General features: G+C 44.1%; 1 protein-coding gene across 11 annotated transcripts in view; it reads right to left on the bottom strand.

Moving 5' to 3' along the window:
- Nucleotides 1-7560: 7560 nt before the first annotated feature.
- The window catches only part of LOC120022066 (nuclear transcription factor Y subunit gamma-like), a 57105-nt gene continuing 38128 nt past the window's right edge, over nt 7561-26537 (bottom strand). For 7 of the 11 annotated variants that reach the window (XM_038965860.1, XM_038965861.1, XM_038965863.1 and 4 more), the window contains 7 exons: nt 23072-23167; nt 21600-21758; nt 17477-17548; nt 10314-10466; nt 9932-10042; nt 9575-9628; nt 7561-9467 (listed from right to left, as the gene is read on the bottom strand). In XM_038965860.1, the coding sequence (XP_038821788.1) occupies nt 9348-9467; nt 9575-9628; nt 9932-10042; nt 10314-10466; nt 17477-17548; nt 21600-21758; nt 23072-23167 (765 nt within the window). In that variant the 3' untranslated portion in view covers nt 7561-9347. The remainder of the gene's footprint in view (nt 9468-9574; nt 9629-9931; nt 10043-10313; nt 10467-17476; nt 17549-21599; nt 21759-23071; nt 23168-26537) is intronic. The other 4 variants (XM_038965868.1, XM_038965869.1, XM_038965866.1 and 1 more) reach the window with 3 other exon arrangements.

Raw genomic sequence — 26537 nt, 5'->3', positions numbered from 1 at the left:
GCAGTCCCTCTCTGTGTGTCTTCAGGTGGCAAGGCAGTGAGTCCTGAAATCCAGCCGAGCGAGAGGAGAGAAGGTGATGATAGACAGCTCTGATCTGGGCCTGCACCAGAAGGTGATGATAGACAGCAATGATCTGGGCCTGCACCAGGGATTAACATCAAAGTTTCACAGGTGAAAAGCAACCCATGGACCCTCCACCAACACTCCCATCTCAGCCACCCCCCATCACTACTTCCTCCATCCCTCCACGCCTCCGTCTTTCTCCCACCACCCTGCTTGGACGGGGCCAAGCACTACCAGGGCTGGCTCCTAGGCCGCTGTAGTCTAGCTGCGTGGTCTTCCTGTCTGGGTTGGCGCCCCCCCTTGGGTTGTGCCGTGGCGGAGATCTTTGTGGGTTATACTCGGCCTTGTCTCAGGATGGTAAATTGGTGGTTGAAGATATCCCTCTAGTGGTGTAGGGGCTGTGCTTTGGCAAAGTGGGTGGGGTTATATCCTGCCTGTTTGGCCCTGTCCGGGGGTATCATCGGATGGGGCTACAGTGTCTCCTGACCCCTCCTGTCTCAGCCTCCAGTATTTATGCTGCAGTAGTTTGTGTCGGGGGGCTAGGGTCAGTCTGTTATATCTGTTATATCTGGAGTATTTCTCCTGTCTTATCCGGTGTCCTGTGTGTATGCTCTCTCTAATTCTCTCTTTCTTTCTTTCTTTCTTTCTCTCTCTCGGAGGACCTGAGCCCTAGGACCATGCCTCAGGACTACCTGGTATGATGACTCCTTGCTGTCCCCAGTCCACCTGGCCGTGCTGCTGCTCCAGTTTCAACTGTTCTGCCTGCGGCTATGGAACCCTGACCTGTTCACCGGACGTGCTAACTGTCCCAGACCTGCTGTTTTCAACTCTCTAGAGACAGCAGGAGCAGTAGAGATACTCTCAATGATCGGCTATGAAAAGCCAACTGACATTTACTCCTGAGGTGCTGACTTGCTGCACCCTCGACAACTACTGTGATTATTATTATTTGACCATGCTGGTCATTTATGAACATTTGAACATCTTGGCCATGTTCTGTTATAATCTCCACCCGGCACAGCCAGAAGAGGACTGGCCACCCCTCATAACCTGGTTCCTCTCTAGGTTTCTTCCTACGTTTTGGCCTTTCTAGGGAGTTTTTCCTAGCCACCGTGCTTCTACACCTGCATTGCTTGCTGTTTGGGGTTTTAGGCTGGGTTTCTGTACAGCACTTTGATATATCAGCTGATGTAAGAACGGCTATATAAACACATTTGATTTGATTCTGACAAGACCCAACAGCTAGACAAGGTCACAGTTACAACAGCAGGCACTGACTTCCTCTCTAACACACAGATATGCACGTGCATGCATACACGCACACACACACACACACACACACACACACACACACACACACACACACACACACACACACACACACACACACACACACACACACACACACACACACACACACACACACACACACACACACACGGACTCTTTCTCTCACATTCCAGTACTGTACACTTGAGAAAGCAACACAAATACACAGAGAGGCACTTGTGAACACACATATACCACAGACTGCACAACTATCCACTTTGGTATTACAAGCCAACACTCACACAATCAGAAACACTCCTTGTCCTCTTGTCTTCTTTATCAGGATGGAGTTATTTTGGGAGACACCATGTAACGTGAGGGGTCAGAGGGCACAGGTGACACCATGTAACGTGAGGGGTCAGAGGGCACAGGTGACACCATGTAACGTGAGGGGTTAGAGGGCACAGGTGACACCATGTAATGTAAGGGGTCAAAGGGGACAGGTGACACCATGTAATGTAAGGGGTCAAAGGGCACAGGTGACACCAGGTAACGTGAGGGGTCAGAGGGCACAGGTGACACCATGTAACGTAAGGGGTCAGAGGGCACAGGTGAAACCAGATAACATGAGGGGTCAGAGGGCACATGTGACACAATGTAACGTAAGGGGTCAGAGGGCACAGGTGAAACCATGTAATGTAAGGGGTCAGAGGGCACAGGTGACAACGTGTAATGTACAGGGTCAAAGGGGACAGGCGTCAGGCTGGTATGGTTTTGCTCTCGTCTCCTCCATTCCGTTTCACTGTGCTCTCAGACCGCTATTCACTCACGCCCCACAGAGCATAGCTGAGCTCCAGGAGTCGACAGCCGCACTGGGAATCTATGGGAACTTAAAAATACCCCCACATCAGCAGTACACAGTGCAGAACTCTGCTCGCTCTCGCTCCGACGGACCCCACCAACCTTTTATATCGGCTGAGCAACTTGGTGCTTTACTTACGCCACTTAATGGCTTCCCCAGACCACACTATTGCTTGGTTTTATTTCCCCTTTTTTTCCCTCCTTCCCTTAATCTGCGTGCGTTTCCTTTTTACCCCAGATTCCACATAATGGAATACATCAGAGAAAAAATGAGGGGCGGAAACACAGATGTATTTGTTGATACAGTGTGTGGTGTTGTGTTTGTTGCTTTATGTTGTGATAGACTTGGTAGTAGTCTTTGAAGAGATGCTGCTATCATTTAACCTACGTCTGAACTGGCTAAATCCACTCTAAGATTCACGTAGAGATGGAAAATGTCAGACAGGCTTGAACCTCAAGATTCTATCAGTGATACACTGTTGTAACATTTATATTCATGATATTACATGGTTTTAAACAAGAACATACTAACTGAACAGTCTGTCTGTCTGCATTGGGAGGACACAGTCGGATGGGTGGAGGCCTCGCTAACTACCAGCACATTCATTACTCGTGAAAAGAGCTTTTGTACCTTGCCTGCCACCCCCCCACCCCTTGCCTCTTATAAACTATGAGTAAGCAGGGCTCAGCTGTGGCAGTGTGAAGTAGTCTGCTTTCCTTTTCCTGCAGGAGAGGGTGAGAGGAAGGTTGGTTGTTCCAAAACAAATCTCACATCACTGCCTCCACTCCCCTAGCATATCTGCCCCGGTCCCTAGATAGCTCTGCACTATAAAAAGTCAGGCCGAACCACACACGAGCTAGGTGTGTGTGTGTGTGTGTGTGTGTGTGTGTGTGTGTGTGTGTGTGTCACAGCTCCAACTTAAACTCTGTACTCCAAACAATTGCCATCTGTAGAGAGTGACACCCCCAGACCATTTTTTACTTTTTTTTAGACCTAGTTTAGTACTATCTTTCTATGTATTTCGTGTAAGGAGATTAAAGATAGTTACTTGCATCATGTCTAGTCTTTTTGCTCCTGATTTGACCAGAGATCCACAGCTTTGTCCAGTTACAAACAGGCCAAGTAGTCTTCATAAGAAACTGCTTAGAAACAAATTGAGGGGATAATCCGATAATAGTTAGATTAAGATTATAATTCAGGGCTTAATCTAACTATTATCAGATTATCCCCCTCAATTTATGTACATTAAGTATTTACATTATGTCCATACTAGACTGCTACATACTGAATCCTGGTTGGTTAATCATGGATTGACCCCTGACCTTCTGCCTTGTAACTGTGATGCCTGAGCTCTGGATAACCACAGAATGAGCCCTATCACCTCACAGATCTCCCACACCTCAAGGAAAATAAATACCATCGAGCACATTATGATCCAGAACCCATCTAACTTAAAGTCAACTCGTCTTAATAAGGTCTGTGTGGTTAACTTGGTAAGAGGAGCTGGTGTGGCAGCCATATCACAAGTTACAGGGTGCGTTCTAAATGGCATCCTCTTCCCTATATAGGACACAACTTCTGACCAGAGCACTATGGGAGCCCTGTGGGCCCTGGTCAAAAGTAGTGCACTAAATAGGGAATAGGGTGCCATTTAGGATTTAGCCCCAATGTGGAGCCAGGGCAGTCAGCCCTAATTCATCTCTCTGAGTTTCCCTTGATTCAAGAGGACGGGGCAGCAAAGAAAAATAGCGCTGGACAATCCTATTCACGCTTGACTTAAGCTCAAACATTTCTCGCAGTCCTCATTGCCCCTTATTAAACGGAGGTGAGCATGAGTCTGTACTCATTAATGCAGTTATTGTTCAGCAATTAAGTCGATTAGTGCAGGAACGCATCCCAATCCACCAGTAGGCTTACAGACCGGAATAGTGTCACTGTTTACCTGTGTCTCATAACCTAAACTGTGTCCAGCCTTAAAAACCTCACTGACCTAGCCCCTTAAAAACCTCATTGACCCAACCAAAGAAAGCCTAGCCCCTAAAAAACCTGACTGACCCAACCAAAGAAAGCCTAGCCCCTTCAAAGCCTGACTGACAAACAAAGACCTAGCCCTGTTATTAGACAAGACAGATTTTAAATACCCAGCCCCAAAGATAGGGCTGGGTAAATCTTCCCATTAGCTATAAATTAGACTCGCCGGCCCACCTGGGGAAGAGGTTAGTAATAAGTAGAACCAGGAGTTTTTCATGGTCAGTCATGCAGACAGGAATAACTCCTGGCCCTACTTATACATTACATAGATAGGGCCTGGTTGGGCCAGGTGATATTCCTGAGAAAACTCCTGGTCTTAGTAATAATAACTGATTCTTATAGGGAAATATCTGTAATATATTACAACCTTTTTTGTTGACAAGTTGCAGTTTAGGCCTGTGTGACAAAACCAATTCCTCGAGGTAAGTGAGGGAACTATGTGTCTCCCTAATTTTCTGTCCCAGCGTAATTACCTCTTTTCCTTTTAAGATTTAGGTCGGATAAGGAATGCTGTCTGATCTCTAAAGGCTGAGCTGTCTCCAGCCAACTAACTAATGAACTCGTGATTCCATTGTTGCCCGCTTGCCCTTTCACAACGAACAGCCCATTCCAGAAGTAGAGAAGTGAGAAAAAAACAGTAGGACCTACATTGTTCTGATCTTGAAGTATGGGACACTAGGGGTGGAACTTAGATAAATGGACTTTTGCCCTAAAATACTACTGCAGTGCACTGCAAAAATGTGTTTATGAAAATGTAGAAGCAACATGTAAAGTGCTGGTCCCATGTTTCATGAGCTGAAATAAAAGATCCCAGACATTATTCAGACGCACAAAAAATGTATCTCTCTCAAATGTTGTGTACAAATTTGTTTACATCCCTGTTAGTGAGCATTTTACCTTTGCCAAGATAATCCATCCACTTGAAAGGCGTGGCATATCAAGAAGCTGATTAAACAGCATGATAATTACGCACCTTGTGCGGGGGACAAAAAAGGCCTCTCTAAAATTTGCAATTTTGTCACCCAACACAATGCTACAGATGTCTCAAGTTTTGAGGGAGTTTGCAATTGACATGTTGACTGCAGGATGTCCACCAGAGCTGGTGCCAGAGAATTTAATGTTAATTACTCTACCATAAGCAGCCTCCTATGTCATTTTAGAGAACCAGCCTCAAAACCAAAGACCACGTGTAACCATGCCAGCCTAGGACCTCCACATCCAGCTTCTTCACCTGCGGGATCATCTGAGACCAGCCACCTGGACAGCTGATGAACCTGTGGGTTTGCACAACTGAAGAATTTCTGCACAAACTGTCAGAAACCGTCTCAGGGAATCTCATCTGCATGCTCGTAGTCCTCACCAGAGTCTTGACCTGACTGCAGTTCCGCCAATGTACCCAACTTCAGTGGGCAAATGTTCACCTTCGATGGCCACTGGAATGCTGGAGAAGTGTGCTCTTCCCGGATGAATCCCGGTTTCAACTGTACATGGCAGATGGCGGCGTGTGGGCGAGCGGTTTACTGATGTCAATGTTATGAACAGATTGCCCTATGGTGGTGGTGGGGTTATGGTATGGGCAGGCATAAGATACAGACAATGAACACAATTGCATGTTATCAATGGCAATGACAGAGATGCCATGACGAGATCCTGAGGCCCATTGTCGTGCCATTCATCCGCCGCCATCATCTCAAGTTTCAGCATGATAATGCATGGCCCCATGTCACAAGAATCTGTACACAATTCCAGGAAGCTGAAAATGTCCCAGTTCTTCCATGGCCTGCATACTCACCAGACATGTCACCCATTGAGCATGTTTGGGATGCTCTGGATCAACGTGTACTAGAGTGTGTTCCAGTTCCTGACAAAATCCAGCAACTTCGCACAGCCATTGAAGAGCGGAACAACATTCCACAGGCCACAATCAACAGCCTGATCAACTCTATGAGAAGGAGATGTGTCCTCATGCATGAGGCAAATCATGGTCACACCAGTTGTTTTTTTGTTTTTTTAAGTTATCTGTGATTAACAGATGCATAACTGTATTCCCAGTCTTGTGAAATCCATAGATTAGGGCCTAATGAATTTATTTCAATTGCCTGATTTTCTTATGTAAACTGTAAGTCAGTAAAATGGGAGAGGGAGAGGAACTGGGAGAGGAATTCACCTTTAAGCAGGACAGTAACCTACAACAAGGCCAAATCTACACTGGAGCTGTTAACTAAGAAGACAGTGAATGTTTGTGAGAGGCCAAGTTACAATTTTGACTTAAATCTGCTTGAAACATTATGGCAAGACTTGAAAATGTTTTTGTCTAGCCATCATCCCCAACACCTTAACAGAGCTTAAAGAATTTTGAAAAGAATCATGTGCAAATAAGAGACTTATCCAAGGAGACACAGCTGTAATCACTGCCGAAAGGTGTTTCTAACATGTATTGACTCAGAGGGGTGAATACTTATCTAAATCAAGGTATTTATAAGCGTTTATTTTTTATAAATAAACACATCTTTCATTTTGACATTAGTGTATTTTTCATAGATAGTTGACAGAAAATGACAAATCCATTTTAATTTGTAACAATAAAAATGTGAAGAAATTCAAGGGGGTGAATACTTAAGATACCTACTGTGTGGCCATAGAGTACTTACTTTTTTTAGATACATTTAGGGTTGCAAAACTCCTGGTAATCTACCAAAATGACCAGAATCTTCTGTAATTTTGGTAATAAACAGGTAACCTATGGCAACATTAGTCAAATATATTAATAAAGTATTCATTTTTTAAATCTGTGTCCATATCGCCCATGAGTTTCTAGTGGATAAATTTTTTTCATACATTTTGGTATTATCTAAATCAACAATGGCATTATTTCCAATTAACTCTGCAACTCTTACAATTATTGACTTTAGTCAAATAGATGTGCAATGGCTGGAGCAGAATGAGTGGAATGGTATCAAACACATCGTTTCCATGTGTTTGATGCCATTCCATTGGCTCCATTCCATTGATGGTTTATATTTAGGATAATATTTTGAAGCTTTGTTATTCTATTGTTATTTTAAAATGATCTTATTTAATTATTTGATATATTCTATGTGATAAGGCCGCACAGAAATCCGTAGATTATCACAGGTGTCTAATTATCTGAAGTACCCAAAATGGCTATACAGCATGCGAAATTGCTTTGCTAAAGAACAGTGCCTGTTGTACTACACAGTGGTTACCAATAGTTTATGAATAGATTTAAATCCTCTTACATAATCTTTTTTTATGCACACATCACAACAATACTGTTGGGGAAAAACTGCAGAAAAACTTCTGCTGAAAAAAGATAGCATGTAATGTTTTTTATTTGCATTTTATTTTCTCACAAAATAGAATGTCTACCCATCTATTGCATATCATGCTGGCAGTTTAAAGGACATGCAAATCGACAATAATAAGAACAACAATGATAACAATTGAACTAAATAAGAAAGGGGAGGAGGGAGAGGGGTAGTCATACAAACAAATTAACATTGACAAGTTACAACAGGTATTCAAAAAAAGAGTTTATAAAAGGGGCCTTTCCTCCAGTGGAGTTGTTTTATACAGGAGGCTTCCTCAGAGCAGGGCAGGAGAACCACAAACCTCTCTGGATAGAGAAAAAAGTAAAGGGAGAGAAAAAGAGAGAAGGGGAGAAAGAAGAGACTGCATAGAGACAGAAAGGCCTAACCCCTCCCTGCTCTAACAATGATAGAGTGATCAGTGGAAATGAATGGAGAGATAGAGAGGGGGCACTGAAGAGGTGAATAGGATCACTGGGCCATGGGGAAAGTATACTGCAGTAACTGCACAATATTGAATGACACACACACACACACACACACACACACACACACACACACACACACACACACACACACACACACACACACACACACACACACACACACACACACACACACAGGTCATACAAAATTCAAACTCAATCATTCAGTTAGAAGCCCTTTCATCGATAGCAATGTCTCGTCAATGTGAAAAACCTGCGAGAAACTAACATAACTTAATTGACCTATCATGGCTGGTTTCGTACAATTGACAATGATTTATTGTGAATTAAATGGGTTAGGTAAGAGTATGGCTTTATAGTTTATTATTTTAAACGTCTACACATTAAAAACATTACAAAGGATTCATGTTCTCTTGGCTTGTAGACAAAACAAGGGCCATGCCTTCCATAGGATGCATCCCAATGCATTCTATTCCCTATATAGAGCACTACTTTTGACCAAAACCCTTTGGACCGTGGTCAAAATGAGTGCATTGTATAGGGAATAGGTTGCCATTTGGGACGCACCCATAGAGAACACAAGAGCCACCCATACGGTGTACTTCACAGAGAGACAGAGAATATACAGAGGAGGTTTGTACATAAAGGGTTTACAGACATTGAGGATGAACAGCTGGTCACTAAAACGGAGGAGAGTTGGGTCCTGGAGGATTCAGTGTTCGGATACCCTGTGTGTAGCTCTCATGAATGCGCACTAAGTGAGGCTTTTTTGGGGAACGTATCAGGTGAGAGTGGGTGCCTGGAGGAACTAACAGAGGCAGAGAGAGACGATATGAAATGGGAATGAGAGGGAGTTGTAGAGCAGTCCCTTTGGTATCTGACCCAGTATACTGAATAAAGAACTGTTGTTGTCAGACAGTCCCTTTGGTATCTGACCCAGTATACTGAATAAAGAACTGTTGTTGTCAGACAGTCCCTTTGGTATCTGACCCAGTATACTGAATAAAGAACTGTTGTTTTCAGACAGTCCCTTTGGTATCTGACCCAGTATACTGAATAAAGAACTGTTGTTGTCAGACAGTCCCTTTGGTATCTGACCCAGTATACTGAATAAAGAACTGTTGTTGTCAGACAGTCCCTTTTAAGTATCATGTCATAGACCAGTGTATTGAATGAGAGTAAGGGTACATCCCAAATGGCACCCTATATTGGTCTCTACTTTTGACCATTTTGGACGCCTCCTAGGAGGTCCCTTGGCGTTTGAGCCAGTGTTGTCCTTATGGATGGTAGCAGGTGGTGTGGTCAATGGTTTGGTGGTCTGGGGGTCAGGAGGATGCTTCCAGAGCCTCAGTCTGTGCTGACCTGTGTGGTGACCTGTCCATCGGCCGTCTGATTGGTGGACTGGATGAACAAGGGCTGGCTCAGGTCCTGTCCCGCCGGCATCACCTGCTGAATCTGATACAACTGCTGTAAGGAGACAGAGAGAGAGAAGAGAAGAGAGAGAGTGAAAAATAAAAAGGGAGAGTAAAGGATGTGAGTGAGTGAGCGACAGGTCACTGAGATGTTCCTCTTACCTGTCCGTCAGTAAACTGGTTGAATTGCTGCTGGCCTTGCTCTGTCTGTGTAATCTGAGAACAAACCAGAGAGCGAGAGAGGAGTCAGTCAGTCACAGTGCTTCACACAGCCACTATTCAAACCTACACCTCTATTAAAATGCAACTGAAGGAAATGAACAATATAGAAATAGATTTAAAACACACATTTTTAAGATGAATAATCATATCATATTTTGAATGTTATCATATGTTACTACCTTAACGTTATTTCATAAACTAACAGTGATACCATACCAGACACTACATTACAGAGGTGAAGTGTCTACATACATCTGATGCGATACTATTGATTTAAAAAAGGTCCATGTTCAGTACCTGTACCTGCTGAGTGTTACCCAGCGTCTGGATCTGTCCCTGAACCACCTGTGTGCCAGAGACAGGCTGTGCCAGCCGAATGTACTGCAACTGACCATTGTTCAGCTGCACCTGCACACAGCCACCACACGGGGGAGACACTTTAGGATGGGAAGGTCATAGATACACAATGCAGAGGTTATCATGATCACAGCTAGTTAGAGAAGAGCGTCAAAATGGAGGACAGTATAAGGTTCACTAACTATAAGGAGATTTATCTCCAATATTTAACTGAAGAAAATGTTGTGTAAATATCATTAGAAAATGGAGCTTTAAAATGATTATAATTTTTCCAGTAAGGTCATTCTAGGAGACTTTCCTCCTCTATATCTGTCTCTCTTACTGGTATCTGCTGGATCTCTGCGGAGTTGGTGATTATCTGCTGCATGACCTGCATGGTCTGTCCTGACTGCACCGTCTGGGTCTGGCCCTGGGACGACGCCTGTACTATCTGGACCTGCTGGTCCCCCACCTGCATGGTCATTGGAGCCCCTCCCTTCAGGGTGGAGAAGGAAGATTAATTGTTGAACGACTGGTGAGAGTCTGGTGACTGAGACATGTAATGTGATGATTGTCCCAAAGAAAGAAGGAAAGAAAGAAATCCAGCAGATCTGATCTAACGTCCCTAATAAACCAGCAGATCTGATCTAACGTCCCTAATAAACCAGCAGATCTGATCTAACGTCCCTAATGAGACAGCTGATCTGACTAACGTCCCTAATGAGACAGCTGATCTGACTAACGTCCCTAATGAGACAGCTGATCTGACTAACGTCCCTAATGAGACAGCTGATCTGACTAACGTCCCTAATGAGACAGCTGATCTGACTAACGTCCCTAATGAGACAGCTGATCTGACTAACGTCCCTAATGAGACAGCTAATCTGACTAACGTCCCTAATGAGACAGCTAATCTGACTAACGTCCCTAATGAGACAGCTAATCTGACTAACGTCCCTAATGAGACAGCTAATCTGACTAACGTCCCTAATGAGACAGCTAATCTGACTAACGTCCCTAATGAGACAGCTGATCTGACTAATGTCCCTAATGAGACAGCTGATCTGACTAACGTCCCTAATGAGACAGCTAATCTGATCTGACTAACGTCCCTAATGAGACAGCTGATCTGACTAACGTCCCTAATGAGACAGCTAATCTGTCTAACGTCCCTAATGAGACAGCTAATCTGACTAACGTCCCTAATGAGACAGCTGATCTGACTAACGTCCCTAATGAGACAGCTGATCTGACTAACGTCCCTAATGAGACAGCTAATCTGATCTGACTAACGTCCCTAATGAGACAGCTAATCTGACTAACGTCCCTAATGAGACAGCTAATCTGACTAACGTCTCTAATGAGACAGCTGATCTGACTAACATCCCTAATGAGACAGCTGATCTGATCTGACTAACGTCCCTAATGAGACAGCTGATCTGACTAACGTCCATAATGAGCCAGTTGATCTGACTAAAGTCCCTAATGAGCCAGTTGATCTGACTAACGTCCCTAATGAGACAGCTAATCTGATCTGACTAACGTCCCTAATGAGACAGCTGATCTGACTAACGTCCCTAATGAGCCAGTTGATCTGACTAACGTCCCTAATGAGACAGCAGATCTGATCTGACTAACGTCCCTAATGAGACAGCAGATCTGACTAACGTCCCTAATGAGACAGCTAATCTGACTAACGTCCCTAATGAGACAGCTAATCTGACTAACGTCCCTAATGAGACAGCTAATCTGATCTGACTAACGTCCCTAATGAGACAACTGATCTGATCTGACTAACGTCCCTAATGAGACAGCTAATCTGATCTGACTAACGTCCCTACTGAGACAGCTAATCTGATCTGACTAACGTCCCTAATGAGACAGTTGATCTGACTAACGTCCATAATGAGACAGCTAATCTGATCTGACTAACGTCCCTAACGAGCCAGTTGATCTGACTAACGTCCCTAATGAGACAGTTGATCTGACTAACGTCCCTAATGAGACAGCTGATCTGACTAACGTCCCTAATGAGACAGCTGATCTGACTAACGTCCCTAATGAGCCAGTTGATCTGACTAACGTCCCTAATGAGCCAGCTGATCTGACTAACGTCCCTAATGAGACAGCTGATCTGACTAACGTCCCTAATGAGACAGCTGATCTGACTAACGTCCCTAATGAGACAGCTGATCTGATCTGACAAACGTCCCTAATGAGACAGCTGATCTGACTAACGTCCCTAATGAGCCAGCTGATCTGACTAACGTCCCTAATGAGACAGCAGATCTGACTAACGTCCCTAATGAGACAGCAGATCTGACTAACGTCCCTAATGAGACAGCTAATCTGATCTGACTAACGTCCATAATGAGACGGCTAATCTGATCTGACTAACGTCCCTAATGAGACAACTAATCTGATCTGACTAATGTCCCTACTGAGACAGCTAATCTGATCTGACTAACGTCCCTAACGAGCCAGTTGATCTGATCTGACTAACGTCCCTAATGAGACAGCTAATCTGATCTGACTAACGTCCATAATGAGACGGCTAATCTGATCTGACTAACGTCCCTAATGAGACGGCTAATCTGATCTGACTAACGTCCCTAACGAGCAATGTGATCTGACTAACGTCCCTAACGAGCCAGTTGATCTGACTAACGTCCCTAACGAGCCAGTTGATCTGACTAACGTCCCTAACGAGCCAGTTGATCTGACTAACGTCCCTAACGAGCCAGTTGATCTGACTAACGTCCCTAACGAGCCAGTTGATCTGACTAACGTCCCTAACGAGCCAGTTGATCTGACTAACGTCCCTAACGAGCCAGTTGATCTGACTAACGTCCCTAACGAGCCAGTTGATCTGACTAACGTCCCTAACGAGCCAGTTGATCTGACTAACGTCCCTAACGAGCCAGTTGATCTGACTAACGTCCCTAACGAGCCAGTTGATCTGACTAACGTCCCTAACGAGCCAGTTGATCTGACTAACGTCCCTAACGAGCCAGTTGATCTGACTAACGTCCCTAATGAGACAGCTGATCTGACTAACGTCCCTAATGAGACAGCTGATCTGACTAACGTCCCTAATGAGACAGCTGATCTGACTAACGTCCCTAATGAGACAGCTGATCTGACTAACGTCCCTAATGAGACAGCTGATCTGACTAACGTCCCTAATGAGACAGCTGATCTGACTAACGTCCCTAATGAGACAGCTGATCTGACTAACGTCCCTAACGAGCCAGTTGATCTGACTAACGTCCCTAATGAGACAGCTGAACTGACTAACGTCCCTACTAATGAGACAACTGATGTGATCTGACTAACGTCCATAATGAGACAGCTAATCTGATCTGACTAACGTCCCTAATGAGCCAGTTGATCAGACCTGACTAATGTCCCTAATGAGACAGCTAATCTGATCTGACTAACGTTCCTAATGAGCCAGTTGATCTGACTAACGTCCCTAATAAAACAGCTAATCTGACTAACGTCACTAATGAGACAGCTGATCTGACTAACGTCCCTAATGAGACAGCTGATCTGACTAATGTCCCTAATGAGACAGCTGATCTGACTAACGTCCCTAATAAGACAGCTAATCTGACTAACGTCCCTAATGAGACAGCTAATCTGATCTGACTAACGTCCCTAATAAGACAGCTAATCTGACTAACGTCCCTAATGAGACAGCTAATCTGATCTGACTAACGTCCCTAATAAGACAGCTAATCTGATCTGACTAACGTCCCTAATGAGACAGCTAATCAGACCTGACTAATGTCCCTAATGAGACAGCTAATCTGATCTGACTAACGTTCCTAATGAGACAGCTAATCAGACCTGACTAATGTCCCTAATGAGACAGCTAATCTGATCAGACTAACGTTCCTAATGAGACAGCTAATCTGATCTGACTAACGTTCCTAATGAGACAGCTGATCTGACTAACGTCCATAATGAGCCAGTTGATCTGACTAACGTCCCTAATGAGACAGCTGATCTTACTAACGTCCATAATGAGCCAGTTGATCTGACTAACGTCCCTAATGAGCCAGTTGATCTGACTAACGTCCCTAATGAGACAGCTAATCTGATCTGACTAACGTCCCTAATGAGACAGTTGATCTGACTAACGTCCATAATGAGACAGCTAATCTGATCTGACTAACGTCCCTAACGAGCCAGTTGATCTGACTAACGTCCCTAATGAGACAGTTGATCTGACTAACGTCCCTAATGAGACAGCTGATCTGACTAACGTCCCTAATGAGACAGCTGATCTGACTAACGTCCCTAATGAGCCAGTTGATCTGACTAACGTCCCTAATGAGACAGCTGATCTAACGTCCCTAATGAGCCAGCTGATCTGACTAACGTCCCTAATGAGACAGCTGATCTGACTAACGTCCCTAATGAGACAGCTGATCTGATCTGACAAACGTCCCTAATGAGACAGCTGATCTGACTAACGTCCCTAATGAGCCAGCTGATCTGACTAACGTCCCTAATGAGACAGCAGATCTGACTAACGTCCCTAATGAGACAGCAGATCTGACTAACGTCCCTAATGAGACAGCTAATCTGACTAACGTCCCGAATGAGACAGCTGATCTGATCTGACTAACGTCCCTACTGAGACAGCTAATCTGATCTGACTAACGTCCCTAACGAGCCAGTTGATCTGACTAACGTCCCTAATGAGACAGCTAATCTGATCTGACTAACGTCCCTACTGAGACAGCTAATCTGATCTGACTAACGTCCCTAACGAGCCAGTTGATCTGACTAACGTCCCTAATGAGACAGCTAATCTGATCTGACTAACGTCCATAATGAGACGGCTAATCTGATCTGACTAACGTCCCTAATGAGACAACTAATCTGATCTGACTAATGTCCCTACTGAGACAGCTAATCTGATCTGACTAACGTCCCTAACGAGCCAGTTGATCTGATCTGACTAACGTCCCTAATGAGACAGCTAATCTGATCTGACTAACGTCCATAATGAGACGGCTAATCTGATCTGACTAACGTCCCTAATGAGACGGCTAATCTGATCTGACTAACGTCCCTAACGAGCAATGTGATCTGACTAACGTCCCTAACGAGCCAGTTGATCTGACTAACGTCCCTAACGAGCCAGTTGATCTGACTAACGTCCCTAACGAGCCAGTTGATCTGACTAACGTCCCTAACGAGCCAGTTGATCTGACTAACGTCCCTAACGAGCCAGTTGATCTGACTAACGTCCCTAACGAGCCAGTTGATCTGACTAACGTCCCTAACGAGCCAGTTGATCTGACTAACGTCCCTAACGAGCCAGTTGATCTGACTAACGTCCCTAACGAGCCAGTTGATCTGACTAACGTCCCTAACGAGCCAGTTGATCTGACTAACGTCCCTAACGAGCCAGTTGATCTGACTAACGTCCCTAACGAGCCAGTTGATCTGACTAACGTCCCTAATGAGACAGCTGATCTGACTAACGTCCCTAATGAGACAGCTGATCTGACTAACGTCCCTAATGAGACAGCTGATCTGACTAACGTCCCTAATGAGACAGCTGATCTGACTAACGTCCCTAATGAGACAGCTGATCTGACTAACGTCCCTAATGAGACAGCTGATCTGACTAACGTCCCTAATGAGACAGCTGATCTGACTAACGTCCCTAACGAGCCAGTTGATCTGACTAACGTCCCTAATGAGACAGCTGAACTGACTAACGTCCCTACTAATGAGACAACTGATGTGATCTGACTAACGTCCATAATGAGACAGCTAATCTGATCTGACTAACGTCCCTAATGAGCCAGTTGATCAGACCTGACTAATGTCCCTAATGAGACAGCTAATCTGATCTGACTAACGTTCCTAATGAGCCAGTTGATCTGACTAACGTCCCTAATAAAACAGCTAATCTGACTAACGTCACTAATGAGACAGCTGATCTGACTAACGTCCCTAATGAGACAGCTGATCTGACTAACGTCCCTAATAAGACAGCTAATCTGACTAACGTCCCTAATGAGACAGCTAATCTGATCTGACTAACGTCCCTAATAAGACAGCTAATCTGACTAACGTCCCTAATGAGACAGCTAATCTGATCTGACTAACGTCCCTAATAAGACAGCTAATCTGATCTGACTAACGTCCCTAATGAGACAGCTAATCAGACCTGACTAATGTCCCTAATGAGACAGCTAATCTGATCTGACTAACGTTCCTAATGAGACAGCTAATCAGACCTGACTAATGTCCCTAATGAGACAGCTAATCTGATCAGACTAACGTTCCTAATGAGACAGCTAATCTGATCTGACTAACGTTCCTAATGAGACAGCTGATCTGACTAACGTCCATAATGAGCCAGTTGATCTGACTAACGTCCCTAATGAGACAGCTGATCTTACTAACGTCCATAATGAGCCAGTTGATCTGACTAACGTCCCTAATGAGCCAGTTGATCTGACTAACGTCCCTAATGAGACAGCTAATCTGATCTGACTAACGTCCATAATGAGCCAGTTGATCTGATTTACGTCCCTAATGAGCCAGTTGATCTGACTAACGTCCCTAATGAGACAGCTAATCTGATCTGACTAACGTCCCTAATGAGACAACTGATCTTACTAATGTCCATAATGAGCCAGTTGATCTGACTAATGTCCCTAATGAGACAGCTAATCTGACTAACGTCCCTAATGAGACAGCTAATCTGATCTGACTAACGTCCATAATGAGCCAGTTGATCTGACTAATGTCCCTAATGAGACAGCTGATCTGACTAACGTCCCTAATGAGACAGCTGATCTGATCTGACTAACGTCCCTAATGAGACAGCTGATCTGATCTGACTAACGTCCCTAATGAGACAGCTGATCTGACTAACGTCCCTAATAAGCCAGTTGATCTGACTAACGTCCATAATGAGACAGCTGATCTGATCTGACTAACGTTCATAATGAGCCAGTTGATCTGACTAACGTCCCTAATGAGACAGCTAATCTGATCTGACTAACGTCCATAATGAGCCAGTTGATCTGACTAACGTCCATAATGAGACAGCTAATCTGACTAACGTCCCTAATGAGACAGCTAATCTGATCTGACTAACGTCCATAATGAGCCAGTTGATCTGACTAACGTCCATAATGAGCCAGTTGATCTGACTAACGTCACTAATGAGCCAGCTGCTGCTGAGTCAAAAGTTAAACTGCAGGCCTGGAGCACCAAGTGGAGATGGACAGGAGAGAAAGGAAGAACTAACCTTCCTGATTAAATGTGGAGGGGTGCGCTACGGGATGACATTTCCCCTAGGTACAGATCTAGGATCAGCATCCCCTCTCCCAACCCTAACCTTAACTATTTAGTGGGGTAATTGCAAAACTGATCCAAGATCAGCATCTAGGAGCAACTTCACCGTACAACTAGGAGTACTGTGATGGGGGGGTGTTTCAGATGTTGACTGGGGGGGGGGGGGTTTACCGTGATAGGTGTGCCCTGTGACTGGGCTACCTGCACCTGCTGTAACTGTTGCATTGTGGTCCCCTGCAGCACCTGAAGGGGGGAGGGAAGAGAGAGGAAGAGAAAGAGGGAGCTTTACAAACATGACTACAAGCACATGCAGAGTGAAAAGGAAGAAGTAGCACACACACACACACCGGTCATCAGATCACACACACACACACACCGGTCATCAGATCACACACACACCTGTCATCAGAACACACACAGTCAGACACCGGTCATCCTCACACACCTGTCATCAGAACACACACACACAGTCAGACACCGGTCATCAGATCACACACACACCTGTCATCAGAACACACACACAGTCAGACACCTGTCATCAGAACACACACACAGTCAGACACCTGTCATCAGATCACACACACAGTCAGACACCTGTCATCAGAACACACACACAGTCAGACACCGGTCATCAGATCACACACACACCTGTCATCAGATCACACACACAGTCAGACACCTGTCATCAGAACACACACACAGTCAGACACCGGTCATCAGATCACACACACACCTGTCATCAGAACACACACACAGTCAGACACCTGTCATCAGAACACACACACAGTCAGACACCTGTCATCAGAACACACACACAGTCAGACACCTGTCATCAGATCACACACACAGTCAGACACCTGTCATCAGATCACACACACACCTGTCATCAGAACACACACACAGTCAGACACCTGTCATCAGATCACACACATACACCGGTCATCAGATCACACACACACAGTCAGACACCTGTCATCAGATCACACACACACAGTCAGACACCTGTCATCAGATCACACACACAGTCAGACACCTGTCATCAGATCACACACAACAAACAATGAGCATGTGAACTAAATTATGGTTGGAAGAAATGCATAGAGCAGAAGGTATACAGATTTAATGGCGAAAGAGCAGCTGTTAACTTCTTGCGAATATAGGGGGTGCTGTTTCGACTTAGCATAAATCGGTCTTCAGATTAAACGGCTTCCTACTCAATTCTTGCTCGTACAATATGCATATTATTATTATTATTGGATAGAAAACACTCTCTAGTTTCTATAGCCGTTGGAATTTTGTCTCTGAGTGAAACAGAACTCCTTCTACAGCACTTTTCATGACAGGGAGTGAGATTTCAGAAATCTTTGCCCCTGTTCCCAGGTCGGTTGTAAAGTCCCTGTAAATGCTATGAAGAAACAAACACTGCCTACGTCTTCCTCTGGATGTCAGTACGTGGTGACGCTTTGAATGGAGTCGATTGCGCAATCAGGGCCTCTATAAAACACCAAAGACCGGAAGTAGCTTTCTTTTCCTGCCTGCGCCTGACGCACGATGGACATCGGACTTGCCTCTTTCCAAGCTGTTGTTTAGCTAGTAATATTTCTCCGGTCATGTTTTTACTCGTTATAGGTGTTAAAAACATCATAAGGTAGTTAATTTGAACCGTTTTATAGCAATTTATATCCGTTTAGGGCGATTTTATGGCATTTCTGTGTGATACACTTTGAGGAGCTGGGCACTTTGAGTGCATGGTGAACGTAATTGGCCATTTCGACGGGACAAGAGGACATCTTTCGACCAAAAGACGATTAGACCGGAGAAAGGATTCATTGCCCAAGATTCTGATGGAAGAACAGCTCATAGTAAGAACTATTTATGATGATAAATCGTGTTTCTGTCGAAAAATGTTAAACGCTTATGCCGCCATTTTGTTTGGTGTAGCTTCGCTTGGCGCAACCTGTATTGAAAAGTAAGGATAATTTAAAAAATGTAATTCAGCGATTGCATTAAGAATTAAATTGTCTATCAATCGCTGTCCACCCTGTATTTTTTAGTCAAGTTTATGAGTATTTATGTATAAGACTAGATCACTGTCTAATATGGCGCCCGACATTTTCTGACCAGCTTGCCTACTTTTCTCATTGTCTAACCATGATTTTGGTGGCTAAATATGCACATTTTCGAACAACTGTATGTTGTAATATGATGTTACAGGAGTGTCATCTGAAGAATTCTGAGAAGGTTAGTGAAAAAATTAATATATTTTGGCGATGATAACGTTATCGCTCTCTTTGCCGTGAATCAATGCTGGGGTAATGTTTGCACATGTGCTATGGTAATATAACGATTTATTGTGTTTTCGCTGTAAGACACTTAGAAAATCTGAAATATTGTCTGGATTCACAGGATCTGTGTCTTTCAATTAGTGTACGCTGTGTATTTTTAAGAAATGTTTTATGATTAGTAATTAGGTAATACACGTTGCTCTCTGTATTTTTTCTAGTCGAGTTGTGATGGTGGGTGCAATTGTAAACTATGATTTATACCTGAAATATGCACATTTTTCTAACAAAACCTATCCTATACAATAAATATGTTATCAGACTGTCATCTGATGAGGTTTTTTCTTGGTTAGTGGCTATCAATATCTTTATTTGGCCGAATTGGTGATAGCTACTGATGCAGTAAGAAAATGGTGGAGTAAGAAAATTGTTGTCTTTTGCTAACAGTGGTTAGCTAATAGATTTACATATTGTGTCTTCCCTGTAAAACATTTAACAAATCAGAGATGATGGCTTGAATCACAAGATCTGTATCTTTCATTTGGTGTCTTGGACTTGTGATTTCATGAACATTTTATTTTATGATATCCCTGTAACTTTAGGCTAGGCTATGCTAGTCAGCTTTTGTGTTGGGGGGGATCCCGGATCCGGGTTAGGGAGGCGTTAGAGGTTAATGAAGATAAAGATGTATCCTACAGTAGGAAATGGGAGTTCTAATAATACACTGTAGATGTGCAATAGAAATTGAGGTTTGGTTTCGTAACAGATCAGTCCGCTAGGGACTTTGTGTCACGAGAGGGAATGTGACAGAACTGGTGCAACAGTGACGACTAGTGACACTGAAAGCTCTTAGCAGGCAAGTCTGGCGAAGATGCGTACACACACACACACACACACACACACACACACACACACACACACACACACACAGGAATTGAGCAATGAATTAGGACCTCGTTACCCTCCTCCCTCAATCTCTAGGTATCTCACACTTTATCCATCTGTTTTTCAGATCCTTTCCCCTCATCCATCCCACCATCCCTCTTCCTCCCTGGCCTCTTAACTGTAACCCAGTAGTCTAAACTAGTCACCTATTCTAAGGTGCCAGTCATGTAGTGGCCTCCCCTGCTCTGCTCGGTGACTGTGAGGGGACAGTAGCAGCTCTAGCCTGACTGTGGCTTTGGAACTGTGACAGATCAGTGAAACTAAGGCAGCCTGCTGAAGCAAGAAGAGAGAACACATTCAACAGGGAGGGAGAATAATGGAGCAGGAGAGGGAACACAAAAGAGAGACAGAGGGGTGCCTGGGGAACCACACTCAGAGAAGGAAAAAGACTAGGGATGAGGGGGCAACCCACCCATCTGTTTACTCATATGTTCCTCCTCTTCAGAGAGAAGTACAGTGGAGTGGCAGAGAACAGTCTCACAGGGAGTCTAGGCTGCATCCCAAATGGCACCCTATTCCCTATGGGCCCTGGTCAAAAGTAGTTCACTGATTATGGAATAGGGTGACATTAGAGACACAGCCCTAGTGTTACTGTACTGTGATGTTCTGGACCTCCAGCAGAGAGGGGAGTGACTTAAGTGGGTAGATCAAATGGCCCTGTATCACTGCTTTTATAGCTGTGTGTTTGTGTGCTGGGTGTGTACGGGTCATTCATCCCTGCTGGTGGGAAAGAGTTGAGGCCAGAGTGCGGATCGGCTGTGCTTGCCAAGGATAATATCAATAAAACCCACTGTTATTACCCCATTCACACTGTTTTATAGTGGACAGGGTTGGAGAGGGTTTTTGACTGGGAGAGTGTTAGGAGAGCTGGTGATCTGCCAACCTGTGTCACGGTGTGTTTGTGGTGTACACTACATCTTTGCCTAGGCTGAATGTTGGTAGCTTACCGGTTGTTTGTGGAGTAGTATGTTCAGTGTGTCTGGTGTGGTGCGTGTGTGTCTGCACACGTGGTCTCTCTGTCTGTGTCAGTGCACGTACGTGTGGTGCAGGTCTATTCTCCAGTTTACCTGTCCTTGCTGTGGCTGTGCGATGATGATCTGTCCAGGCTGGATGGTGGTAGCCTGTTGTCCAGTGGCCTGCTGGCCCTGCACCTGGCCTGGCTGCTGAGCCAGGGTGAAGTAGTACTGAACCGGCTCTGCTGGGGCCACCGACTGACGCACCTCCTCCTGTACACACGCAAAAAGAGAGGGGGCAAGCAAGAGAGAGAGAAAAAGAGAGAGAAATGGTGAGAGAGTGCGAGAGAGATGGTGAGAGAGAGAAAGAGAGAGGGGATAACAGAGAAGCATATCAGTCCATTACAGCTCCATTAATTATTTTGCCAGTGTAATACAATAGGTAAGAGACCCAGATAAATAACTGATAGAGCCTGGATGGATGAGTAATGTGATTCTAAATAGAGGGTACATTCCAAATGGCACCATATTCCCTATTCAGTGCACTACTTTTGACCAGAGCCCTATGGGAGCCCTATGAGAGCCCTATGGGCCCTGGGCAAAAGTAGTGCACTACATAGGGAATAGGGTACCGATTGGGACGCAACCAGAGGATCCATTAGCACTGGAGGACCTTGATGATCCCAGTCGACAACACTCAGGCTCAAGGCCTTATGGGTCTTCGTCAAGACAATGGGTTTTCACAACCCAACAACACTTTTCAGAACACAAGAACACTTCAGCAGACAGAAAGGGATCGTTTCCATTCATGAAAACAAGACCTTGGCACACTATTGAGAATGATTTAATCATAAACTGTGAATGGAAAGCTCATTCAATGACTCATTGGACATTTCGTCAGCCATTAACAAGCATGAAGGCTCTTTGTGTCTAGTCTGATATGGTCTAACAGCTGCCAGTTAGAGCAATGACACAGCACTACAAGCTTCCATATTTCTTTGTGCTCAGAAAAGTAAACTCAAGGCCTCATCATTGTCAGAAGTACAAGGTAACAGTTCCCTAAAACGTGCGGGTTGGTTGATCTTCCAGGGTACTGTAGGAGGTGGCAGTTTCCCCGTCACCAGAAGCGTAAACACCCCTCTCCCAGCTCGATGATGTCACAGCTGAGAGTGTAGGATGTTTACACCCCTGGCCACAGACTTGGTGAATCGGTCTATTTAGGTGGTCACATTTTAAAATGCTTAGGAGCCACTGTTCAACACCATCAATCTGAGTCAGGACTGTAATGTGGTTGAGGGGCCATCCGTTAACACCGTGGTGATTATGTTGATAGTGATTACAAGTTATGGGGTATTGGTGGTTCTGATGGAGATTAGAGGCTATGGTGGCACTGTTGGAAGTAATGGGCAGCCAGACGCTGCAAACATCCGACTGAAAGCCCTTGCTGTCCAAACCCCAGCTTCCAGTCAAGGATGTTTACAGCGCCTCCAGGCTGCCAGGAGTGGTACTCCACCCTGCCGGGGTTCTGAAATTAAATGTAGATAGACCCCCCCACACACACACACACACACACACACACACCCTACCTGTCGTTTGGGGGGCTTGAGCTCGTCCCGGGGCACAATGTCGATAAGGAAGTCAAACTGGTCGAACTTCGTTATCGCCATGGCAATGTCGTTCCTCTGTAACACAGGAAATAAGAGTTGAGGCTGAACATTAGGCTCCTCATTCAGTATGTGAAAAAACTAGGCTAAATATAAAACCGTCTTTGTACTTCTGCTGCTCGCTCCAAATATAGCCTTTTTGAAAGCGTTTGAAGAAAAGACAGTTTATAAAAACTTCTAGGTCAAACTCGAACAGCTTTGTAAACAATAGTAAAAGGAGTTTGCTCTCAGTGGAACTGTAAAAGGCTTTGCCTACTTCAACACATACCATGTAAAAACAGCAGAATTAGCCATAGAGCCATAGGCCCACTGTGAGCAGCACCAGATTAAGGACACCGGGAGTTGTGTGATGTATTCTTAGCATCACTGTCCTCCCGAGACCCACTCCTCTAGTGTGTGTGTCATTTTCCACAGGATATTGGCATCTAAGTCCCCCCATTGGGGCCCCCTACATCTGTGTATTTATAGCGCTGTGAGATTAATATATCAGGTAACACCGGGTCACATCCACAGTTGTTATATTGATGAGCGTCGCCATGGAGACCCTGATCGGCGTGCCGTTGACACAACGGAACCCTAGCACTGACGAGAGCCGGAGTGTGTGTGTGTGTGTGTGTGTGTGTGTGTGTGTGTGTGTGTGTGTGTGTGTGTGTGTGTGTGTGTGTGTGTGTGAAAGAGAGATAAAATGAGTGTGATTGCAAGCAGTGCTGTCTTATTAATAAAACACATGTAACACCACCTGTGGTGTAAAAATGCAATTAACGTGAGGAACTTGAAACCAAATTGGTATTCTATTTCGAGGTTGTTAAAGGGTAGCAAGAATTTGTTTTTACTCAAAGTAAAAACACAGTGTGGTCAAAGACTTAGTAACTTAGTTGTAGTCACGATATGGTTACCTATAACTACAAAAATACTTATGTTATTTAAAAAAAAAAAACATATTTAATAACTTATGTCCGGGGATATCTTCTAAACTACCCACAATGCACTATTTCTCAACATCTTATGGAGAAACTACTCTGCGTTAGCTAGCTTGAGTTGGCTAACATTAGCCACTAGCCATGCAGACCGAGTGTTGTCAGTGGTGAGCTATAATCCACCAAACACAAGGCGGTGTTAAGTAAACAACCAATCAGATTCCCCACACGTGGGGGCCGTATGATCTCCACAAAGTAGGGTACCAGAGTTTTTCAACCTTGGTTTAGTACTAGCGAGCTACCGTAGATGACTGACTGTGCTGTTGCGATCATTTCAATCTGCCTGGAGTTTTCCTACGATCGCTGTCTTATTGTAGACTCTTCTCCTCATCTCCTGTGACCAATGCCGCCTCTGTATTATTGCCTCTGGAATCTTTCTTTAGATTTACCTCACTATATCGCTATTGGATTAGCAGACTCTCCCTCGGCTGGTGAAATGGCATCTCCCTCTGAAGCACCTCTCTCCTTAGCCAACTCAGCTAGGTGATTCTCATGAAACCAATTTTAAACATATCTGCAGCAAATGGGGTTACAAAACCATGATGCATCTGCAACAATCAACTATCATGCTAAAGACTAAGATGTAAAAAAAAAAAAAAAAAAATGTTGTGTTACTTTAAATAGATTTCCACCCCAAATTCCCATTACCGAAATGCGTCTGGATTAAATTCTCGGGTAATTTTATACAATTTTACTTTAGAAAAACCAAATTTATTTGAAAACAAAACAAAATATGTTGCTGTAATTTGTAATTTAAAAATGGTATACTACTTTAAATTTACATTAAATTAAATATTTATTACGTAAAACCAGTGTGCGTGGTCTGATTACCGTAACACTCCAATCAGGTTGAAATAAAGTTTTAGTTAATTTATTCGCTTATATTCCACGAATATCCACATCTTAATAAACCAATATTACCTGTAAAGACCTTGGATAAACAGTTGCGGTAATTAACATTTTTGCATTGGTAATTGTGGAAAAATGCATAATATCTGATCAAAAAACATTATAATGAAATAGATAAGTACAGATCCTAATCTCAGTGAACCAAAAGGTAATTTCATGAAAAATAACACGAGAATTTTTGGGTCAAATACCAGTTCCGTGAGAATGACCCAGTCTTCAATCGTTAAATCTCCACTTTCTTTACTTCACATCTGCTGGATTTTTTTGTGTGTGTTCTGTGGGTTCCTGCCTGTGCTAGACTAGTTGTTCTCTGGCTTACTACTTAGCTTTGTTGACGGTGGTGGTTGGCTAGATTACTTATTTTAGCCAGCTAACTTTAGCTAGCTGGCCAAGATAACTACATATACCGGTAACATTATTTGATAACTGGTTAGATGGTTTAATTTAATGCAGCTGTAAGATAGGTGTTGATAGCAACTAGCTGACTAATGCATTGCTAACGTAACACTAGTCGGCTAGCAACTTTGCAAATTGGAGTTGCTTACCAAGACGCCATTGAACATTTCTGAGTGGCCTAGTTTCAGTTTTGACCTAAATTGGCTCCGAAATCTATGGGCAAGTCTTAAAAATGGCTGTATAGCAAATATTGTACAATGCAGGTGTGCAAAGCTCTTAGAGACTTACCCAAAAAGACTCACAGCTGTAATAGCTGTGATTCTAACATGTATTGACTCGGGGTTGAATACTTATCTAATCAAGATATTAGTATTTATTGTAATTTACATTTTTTACAAATGTTAGAATTTTTCTTCCACTTTGACAGAGTATGTTGTGTAGATGGTTGACAAGACATTTCAATTAAATGTATTTGAATACCACTTTGTAACACAACAAGATGTGGAAAGAGTCAAGGGGTGTGAATACTTTCTGAAGGCACTGTGTGCATGGATGAAGAAGAGAGAGAACTGGGGAACTCTGCTTTAATGTTTCATTGTATGGCTGACTGGCTGGTCTGCCCTCTGACCCACAGGTGTGACTAGCCCTGGCTTTCCAAACCACTCTGATCAACCCACTCTTTTGTCTCCCTCTCTTTTCTCTCACTCTCCCAGTCTCCCTCTTTCCCCTCTCTCCCTTCCTCTTGCTACTCTCACTCGCTTTCTCACTCTTGCTCTCTCGTTCTCTTCTCTCACACTCTCTCCCCACAATCGCTTTCACTTTGTCTCTCTCTAGGTCTTCCCCATTCCCTAGCGTCACTCCAGGATCCATGTAATTCTCCTGGCTCTGGGATAAGAGAGCAAAATGGCGTTGTGAGTAAAAGTGGGTCACAGTAGCCAAGCTTTGCTTTCAGAGCGGACAGAGAGAAAAGGATTTTAACAGAGCCGGTCCTCAGGGGATGGCGGTGTGGGGCCTCTACACACACTGGGACCAGCACAACTGCATGTGTGCATGTGTTGTCTTTAAATGTCAAATGGGGCAGTAGACTGTGTGTGCACATGGGTGCG

Source organism: Salvelinus namaycush, chromosome 27 (genome assembly GCF_016432855.1).
Source record: "Salvelinus namaycush isolate Seneca chromosome 27, SaNama_1.0, whole genome shotgun sequence".
Taxonomy (NCBI): Eukaryota; Metazoa; Chordata; class Actinopteri; order Salmoniformes; family Salmonidae; genus Salvelinus; species Salvelinus namaycush.
The sequence above is the reverse complement of the archived record's forward strand: the minus strand, read 5'-3'. Positions and strand labels throughout refer to the sequence as shown.